Below are 8,755 nucleotides of genomic sequence, written 5' to 3'. Positions count from 1 at the left end.
TGCTTAGTGATCCACAGGAGCAGGAGGGCACCATCCCCACCAACCCCAGGGGCACCACCAGCACCAGAGGCACCACCTGGGAGAAGACCTGCTGATGGCAAAGGGTCACGGCTGTACGGGGCACCCAGGGCCTCCTCACCTCTTCAAGGGGCTGTGTCTCCCGGCCTGAGTCCCTTCTTCGGAGGTATGGCTCTGGCACCTGCAGCAAATCCTGGCTTTTCCCGAACAGGAGCAGGGAAAGGAGCTCGGCAGGCACACGCTCGCCTGACGGCATCCTCCACGACTGCATGTGTTGATGGGTCCCCGTGCAGGTTTTAGTCAGGGCAGGGTGAACTTTCTGCCCCGTAGCTGGTATGAGACCGTGTTTTGGGTTTGCCCTGAGAAGAGCGCTGATAACACGGGTGTGTTTTGGTTGGTGCTGGGGAGTGCTTGCACCAATCCAAGGGCTTTTCCAGCTTCTGGTACTGCCCCTGTGTTCCCAACTTTCCCACAACAAGCAATGGGGGGACACATTTCAGACAGCTAACCCACGCTGACCGAAGGGGTGCTGCATCCCATGGAACACTGTGCTCAGTACATAAGCCGTGAGCAGAATGGGGGGGCAATAGCTCATTTGTTAGCCAGCTCGTGAGGTTGTTTGCTAGCTCACTTGTTTGTTAGCTAGCTTGTTTGTTAGCTCTTTTGCTCATTATTTGTTAGCCAGCTCGTGAGGTTGTTTGCTAGCTCACTTGTTTGCTAGCTAGCTTGTTCGTTAGCTCTTTCACTCGTTTGTGCATTAGTTAGATAGCGGGTTGGTGGGTCAGTTGGCTCTGGTCGTGGTGTTTCTCATCAGGCTCACTCAGACTCTGCTGCAATCACTCTTGGGCTGTGGCTCTTGGACTCTCTTGCTCAGACTCTGCTACTTGTGACCTGGCTGTGTATTGGTCAGTGGGGGGTAACCAACAGTATAATTTTTTAATTTTCATTACATATTATTAGTAGTATTGTTAACATTATTAGTATCACTATAATATCCATTTATATTCAATTATTAAGTAGTTCTTATCTCAATCTACGAGCTTCTTGGTCTTTTCCTCCGATTCTCCTCCTCCACTGGAGGAGGGGGGAAGCGAGTGAGCGGCTGTGTGGTACTTTATTGCTAGCCGAGGTGAAACCACTAAAATCATTTGGACCGCAAAGCTCTATTCCTAAGTGCTCCTTTAAGGCTACAGATAGAGTAAGTAGGATTGCCAGACAGTTGTCTAAGAGTAGGGCACTTGGGTGCCAATAGCATTAAAAACACTCACGCACTACATGGGCACTCAATTTATTAGGTGTAATCCTGTTCCACTTGTCTTGTCACAGTACAGACTAAGCTCGTCAAATGCTTTTTCTCTTTAAAAAGAAGACCTTCTTAGCTTAACTTGGATTTTAGTGTTTATTTTCCGGATTCAGTAATAAATCACAAATGATAGACATTACAGTTCGGTGTAGAAAAAGCAGTTTTCTTCCCCACCAAAGCCATCAGCCACTTTTCCATTAGTAGCCAAAAAAAGGCATCCATCGTCTTCTGAGATTTCAATATCTACTGTTCCATTTCAGAGTTGTCCTCTCAAAAATGAGAGATGATCCTCACAATCTTACTCACTCTCTCCATCATACATCAGCATACATGCCATTGATCAAGTAATCCAGCCTGGTATAATGTCTCTTCTGAAGAGATTCATGTATTTTCTTCCCTGTCAGTGCAATAACTAGCAACAAGAATATCACCCCAAAAAACAAAGCTGCTACAAGGCTGCTTTTTTCTACCAGTTGAGCAACACCTTCCCCTTTCAGAACACTCTCTGGCAGGTAGCTTTCTGAATCAGAGGGGTTATAACCCTGAGGATTATTTTGGGAAGCCATGGGGGAATTGCTAGTAGAAAGAGTGAAACCCGAAAAAGAGACGAGGGTGACATGGCTGGTATCGTTGGAAGTGACAACCGTTGGCTCAGGAGGGATGGCTGGAGTTCTTAGCCCTGCTGGAGCAGTAGCAGATACAGAACTGCTGGTCACCTTGTTCCTTGTAGACGTAGAAGCAGAAGTTGTGGAACTGGAAAGAGGAACATGAGCAACAGTGATGCTGGCAGCAGGGATACCAGGTCTAGCTCTAGCAGTAGCAGTAGGAGAAAAGGTAGCTGTGGTGGTGGTAGTGGTGACAGTAGTAGGTTTAGCACCACCAGGATACAGAGACGTCGTACGAGATTCCAGTGCGGTGGTACTTGTAGGCATGGGAGTAAAAGTAGAAGTAGTACTGCTGCGTTCAGGAACACTGGACTGAGTGGTGGGGAACAAAGCAGAGGGGTTTCCAATTGGAACAGCAGAAGACATATTTGGTGGCAGGTTAATTATTTTCTGCCTTGGTATGGGGTCTAAACTCTCAGGATGTTTTACGCTTTGAGATTCAGGAAAAACTGTACGAAATTCAGCATTGTCTAAATGCTTGGCCATGTGGTTCTGGAGTTCAGATGCCTGATGCACGACAGATTGTTGCAAAGCAGCGGTACGATTCCAGTGGCTGATCTGACTGGGAGAAATAAAGCCTTCAGCATCTGAAAACAAAGTATTTCCATTTGAAGAAAAGTCCTCATTTTTGAAAGATGTATCCTTCTGGCCATGGGTCTCTGGAAACAGAAAGGAAATACAAGTATTTAATTATTAAATCTATTTTGGACTACCACAGGCTTACTCTAACGATATGTATTTCTTAGTAAAGAGAGATATAAGGAGGCTCCAGAAAGTAATGACTAGTGAAACTGAGGCATCAAGATCTTCCTTTCTTTAAAATAGGCAGTGACCTTTAAATCCTGCCTGTGTAACAAGCCTCAAGCCTGGGCACGCCAGATCCTGACTGCAGCTTCTTACAGAACTCACCTGGGCAGAGCGATCACCCCAATCTGACTGTTTTATACCCACACTGCATGCACGTGAGCCTTTATTTAGAGGTAGAAAACAGAGTGAGTAGGCCCCTTGCCTTCAAACCGTTCTCAGCCTCTGTCAGCTACGAAGTAGGTATTATCAACCTCACTTTTATCTGTCAGATGTACACATTCCCACCTAGCCAAGATGATTATATGCTCCCCTTCTTGTAATATCCAAGCACGCTGTGATTGCTTGACACAATTCAGTTGGCATACAAAAACTCCCTTATGATGCAAGCTGGCAATAATATCCCCATTTTATAGGCCACTTCATACCCATACTGATTTGTAGGAAAGACCTCAGCTCCTGCTGCCATGCTAGAAGAAAAACACTGCTCCTTCAAGGTACTTGCAGTGAAGGCCTCCACAAGAAGCAGGCCTCACGTTATAATTTCTCCAGAGGTCGATAGGCATTCTTTGCAAAATAGGTGGGTGAATGGCATTTAATAGAATTTGAAAGCAGGGTGACAGCGTTATGTGACAGAAATTCTACACAAGCAATAATCCTAGCAGCTGCCTGATTCTCCACAGGTATTATAGAGAGAATTTGGGTGAGCATGAGTTCTTGGAAAGACTGGCTAATTGTTAAAATTTGGATTTTTTAAATATATAAAAATTTAATAGTTACATTTATAATTACGATATACATATTATCATTCAGCTGCCACACAGAACATCTAAAAGGGAACATGCCTTCAAGTCATTCTGACTCTCATTCATCTCTTTTTGAAAGAAACAAAGAAGTTTCTTAACTGCACGGGAACGGAAATAACAGAAAGTCCATGACATTTTCATCGTCACTTTTTTCTCAAGTTGGAACTCTTATCCAGAGGGGTGGATTTACTTCAGTTTCATTATACATACAAGGAAGCTTAGTTGACTGCTGTCTTAATATGTATTTTCGAGCCTTAAGACTCCACAAAAATATGCAAAAAACCCCACCAAAAACGACATACGAAAAACCCTGGCAATGCTTTAAATAAGAACGCAGCAACTACTTCCCTTGAACCACAGACACCAATTTTAATCCTAACTTTCCAGTCAGAGACCAGCTTGTTAGCAAAGTAAGAGCCACCCGCAAGGTCTGACTTGGAGAAAAGCCACACTCTGGTTTTAGAGAATGGCTTTAAATAACAAAATGTTTGGTTAATACAGAATCAGACACTGTCTGGCCAAAGATCCTCAAACTCTCAGCTGCTCCTGCAGCACCGGGCACATCTCCAGGCCAGTGAGGAAATGGCCTGTCACCACCACGGAGTCAGTCCCCAGCCCGCTTTTCCCCTGTTCCCGATGCGGTCCCGTGGACGTTTCCCCTGTACGTTTGAACAAACAGCGGATGTAGTGTGACAGCTACAGAGTACTTGCAGCACGCTATGTCATCTTCAGTTCGCTCACCAGGGCAACAGCTAGAAAAGCACGGAGCACCCACGCGGTGTTCAGAGGACAGGTGGAGGGAGCACATGGATATGGGAGTTAACTATGACCGCCTCTCGGCAGCGCTCACGTCCATTAACTGCCTGCACTAACTCACCCTACTTCAAATTTTCAGCATCAAACCTCGACTAAATAGTATTCTTTGTCTCCATTTTAGACTCCAAGCTCCCAAAGGCAATTGCCCAAAACTGTCATGTGCAAGCTATGGCTGGGGTACTAGGATAGGTACTAGATAAGATTTGTTGGTTAAAAAACAGAACAGGGGCGCTACACAAGTCAACCTGTAAGGAGAGATAAACAACTCAAAGTGGTGCTACCGGTATTTCAAACCCACTAAGCTGCATTACAAACCAAACTTCAGGTTGACGCTCTTAAAAAGCAAACTAAACACCTCCTGAGCATACTCTGCCAGACATTGGTCTTGCCTGGGTATCTCAGTGGGGTGGAAAAGGCAAACACCACACAAGTACCCAAAGAGCAGGAATCAGAAATATTATCACTGTTTCAGCAATAATTCCTTGTAACTGAGCCCGGGAAACGTTTTACTTCCCAAGCCACAGGTTGTTTCCATTAGTTAGCAGCCACAGGAAGAGTTAACAGGAGAAAAAAGACAAAGTTTCATTTCTAACCCAGCATCAGTATTTTAAATTGCTTTAGTAGCATTAAAGTATCCTTCTCCCTTTCAGTCTGGCTTTCAGTGTAACCACATGCAGATTCTCATGCGAAAAAATGAAGTTTGAAATGTTTGACAGTCCCAACACTGCTCAGGTGCCACCTCTGAAAGCTTATGAGGAACATCAGGTAAACAAGATAGCATAATCTTCCCATAATTCAGTGTTCACAGACGTGTGGTGGGTTGACCCTGGCTGGAGGCCAGATGCCCACCAAAGCTGTTCTGTCACTGCCCTCCTCAGCCGGGCAGGGGAGAGAAAGTACAACAAAAGGCTCGTGGGTTGAGGTAAGGGCAGGGATTTGCAATTACTGTCAGGGGCAAAACAGACTCAGCTTGGGGAAAATGAATCTAATTCATTGCCAATCACATCAGAGTAAAAGGGAACAAAAACCAAATCTTAAAACACCTTCCTCACACCCCTTTCTTCTTCCCAGGCTCAACTTCACTCCTGCTTTTCTCTTCCGCCGCCCCCCCCCAGCAGCACAGGAGGATGAGGAATGGGGGTTTGCAGTCAGTCCATCACATGCTGTCTCTGCTGCTCCTTCCTCCTCGGAGCAGGGTAGGACTTCTCACACCCTGCCCCTGCTCCAGCGTGGGGTCCCTCCCACGGGAGACAGTCCTCCACCAACTTCTCCCACATGAGCCCTTCCCAGGGGCTGCAGTTCTTCACCAACTGCTCCGGTGTGGGTCCCTTCCGTGGGTGCACTCCTTCAGGAGCAGCCTGCTCCAGCACCAGCTTCCCAGGGACTCAGGGGCTCCTTCAGACATCTCCCTGCTCTGGTGTGGGGTCCTCCCCGGGCTGCAGGGGGGTCTCTGCCCCCCGTGACCCTCCATGGGGGCAGGGCACAGCCTGCCCTCTCACCACGGGCTGACGGGGAACCTCTGCTCCGATGCCTGGAGCACCTACTCCCCCTTTTCCACTGACCTTGGTGTCTGCAGAGCTGTTCCTCTTGCATCTTGCTCACTGTCTGTCTGTCTGCAAAGATCTACCCTCTTCTGGGGTTTATTTTTTCCCTTCTCAAACATGTTACCACAGGGGCATTCTGACTGCGATTGGCTCGGCCTTGGACAGCAGCGGGTCCGTCTTGCAGCCGCCTGACATTGGCTATATCAGACACAGGGGAGGCTTCTAGCAGCTTCTCACAGAAGCCACCCTGTAGCCCCCACCCTCCCAACCAAAACTTTGCCACACAGACCCAAGAAGCAAACAAGAAGGAAATAAATTCAAACCATAAAATATAGATGGTACATGCCATCAAGTTGATAACTGAGCGTTAACACTATGTGCAGGACGAAAGCAGAAGCACAACTACATTTCTTGTTCCTTTGTTTGCACCCCCTATATTCTTCTCGAGGAAAAAGAGCTGGAGAAAAGAGCAGTCCTAACGGTAACTTTACAGGCATGCAATTCACTTGTTGCACACTGCTCTTGCCCAATTCCTGGGTGATTGTGCTTGCATAAAAGTATTTGGTAACACTATGTGAATAATCTTCCTACTTATCCTGCTGTTGCTTCTTCCCATAGTTTCTCTTGGAAAAGTCCTCTTTTTCAGCGTAAGTTCAGTCTCTGGAAATACGAATTTTCTGCTCTCTCAAGCAGCCACACTGAAACCACCTTATGAACTCTTGGCAGAGGGACAGCCTAATTATGAGTTTCTTACGTGAGCCATTCAAACAGGTCTGGTGCAAGTCAACAAGTAAGTCTTGCTATTAAAAACCCCACAGTGTAAGACAGAGAGCGAGAAATTTCTGAGTCTGCAGCCCACAGGCTGTAAAGCTTTGAGCTAAGTCCTTCTGCATCTGCACTTCAGGTTCCCTAACTGAAAGCAAAAAATAACGATTACTATTGCCAGTTACTGAGTAACATCACAACAGTGCTCCAAGGCTTGTTTCTGCTGGTGCATGGGGTATTCACCAGTGTAGCACGGATCCTTTGCATACACAGACGACTACAGGGGCATTGTACTTCCGTTGCTTTCAGCGATACTCTTCAGTGTTACGTACCGGAAATTTTCCTTCTTGAATACATCAAGACGGAAGCACCTTCTTTTTGTTTTAAGTAAGGAAAAATTATGAGAAGTTCTGAATCTAATGTGAAGGGATTTCATAAGGGTTGTGATGTTATTGCATCTGGGAAGCTGGGCCCAGGAGGAGCTCACCACACACTTGCCCATCCATCTCCCACAAAGTAAAAAAAAGCAGCATTTTCAAATTACAGTGCTTGGCTTTGAACATTTTACTAAAAATGCAACCCCCAAATGTTTTCTGGTCACTACTGAAAAGTCACAGGTATAAAAGTCATCTAGTGTGGGGATCAGTAGCTTTTACTATCATTTACCTCTAGTTATCTTGTAGCTGACAAATCCTGTTGCGGGTTTCATCGGACAAGCCTCTGTGCTAGGGCAGTGAAACAGGTAGCAGTTTGGATGTGCGCTTGCCCTTTGAGCATCAAAAATCATCAGATTACACTCCTGGTCTCCTGCAAAACATGATACATACATATTTCAGCAATAAGAACTTTTCTACCATCTTGATAATAAGATTTCATCTGTTAAATTATTTTTTCCTCATGTAAGAGGAAAACTACTGATATATAACATTCCAACAGGAAAAACAGCCCAGGACTGCAAAGGAATGGCCCAGGGCCAACATACGAAAGGTCACACCTTCCTCTTCCTGTACAGATGAACTGAGGGAAATAATGAGTCTAATCCCTCATCCTCCCCCCACCCATGCCACAGGAGCGCCACAATAGTTTCTCACTGATAGTAATCCTGATAAATCTGAAAACCTCCAGGATATACTCCTAGGGAAGGCAAGGATTTATACACTTTTCCCCAACACATCCCAGTTATCACTTGGGTTGTTGCTGCGTGTGGGGGGGTCACCTTTAACATTGTCCTTCCTACTTGCTGCTCTACCCCCTGCTGCTCCAAGAGCTGTGTGCAAACCAGCCTCAGAGAGGAGTAAGCACTCATTTTTGGCTAAAATTCAATGTGGCACAAAAGGCGAGTTACTTTACAGCACGTCTATTAAATACGCATCTTGGAGTGTGCGGTCTGAGAGGTTTTAAGATTCGAAACTACCAGTTTCTTTGATGCAACTGTTTTTTTAATACTATCATAGAGTCACAGGATGGTTTGGGTTGGAAGGGACCTTACAGCCCATCCAGTTCCAACCCCCCTGCCATGGGCAGGGACACCTTCCACTAGACCAGGTTGCTCCAAGCCTCATCCAGCCTGGCCTTGGACACTTCCAGGGATGGGGCATCCACAGCTTCTCTGGGCAACCTGTGCCAGTGCCTCCCCACGGCTAGCCGCAGCGTGAATCCGAGGATAAACTCTACGTTCCTGTCCCGAAGGGAGAGAACAGCAGGTGAACACCCCGCCAGCCCGAACTCCCCAAGCCCTTTCCCAAGTGCCCGCAGGAGGAAGCGGAGGGCCGGGGGAGCGGTTACCTGAGAGCCTTCCCGCCGAACAGCAGCCGCGGACGCAAGCCCCAGGGCCGGGGACGCGCACCGGCTCCGCGCCCCGGATGCCCCTGGACAGCGACAAGTTTATATCGATGATGGCGTTTTCCATTTTCTCCGCCGAGCACTCTTGACTGAGGGATGGCCCGGCCATCACGCCGGTGATCACCAGCAAGCAGACCGGCCACCGGCCGCCACCGGGAGACATGGCCACGCGGGTGGGGTCTTCGCAGGGCT

At 47.1% G+C, this 8,755-nt stretch overlaps 1 protein-coding gene across 1 annotated transcript; it reads right to left on the bottom strand.

Annotated features, from left to right (window-relative positions):
* Window positions 1-1,635: 1,635 nt before the first annotated feature.
* MANSC1 (MANSC domain containing 1) lies at window positions 1,636-8,726 on the bottom strand. Its single transcript, XM_010150983.1, has 3 exons — window positions 8,507-8,726; window positions 7,388-7,528; window positions 1,636-2,645 (listed from the first exon to the last, which is right to left on the bottom strand). Exons 1-3 carry the CDS (start codon window positions 8,724-8,726, stop codon window positions 1,636-1,638), a joined length of 1,371 nt encoding a protein of 456 aa, XP_010149285.1.
* Between the last annotated feature and the right edge of the window lie 29 nt (window positions 8,727-8,755).

This window comes from Eurypyga helias, unplaced genomic scaffold (genome assembly GCF_000690775.1).
Source record: "Eurypyga helias isolate BGI_N326 unplaced genomic scaffold, ASM69077v1 scaffold8394, whole genome shotgun sequence".
Lineage (NCBI taxonomy): Eukaryota > Metazoa > Chordata > Aves > Eurypygiformes > Eurypygidae > Eurypyga > Eurypyga helias.
Note: the sequence above shows the minus strand (reverse complement) of the source record. Positions and strands in the feature narration are given on the sequence as shown.

Bases quoted from the DNA above. Each gene is read 5' to 3' on its own strand.
- MANSC1 (XM_010150983.1), bottom strand. From the start codon at position 8,726: ATGTCTCCCGGTGGCGGCCGGTGGCCGGTCTGCTTGCTGGTGATCACC. The intron at 7,529-8,506 runs GTAACCGCTCCC...CATGTTTTGCAG, and splicing joins TTCGGCGGGAAGGCTCTCAG to GAGACCAGGAGTGTAATCTG. The intron at 2,646-7,387 runs GTAAATGATAGT...TTCTGTTTCCAG, and splicing joins CAGCTACAAGATAACTAGAG to AGACCCATGGCCAGAAGGAT.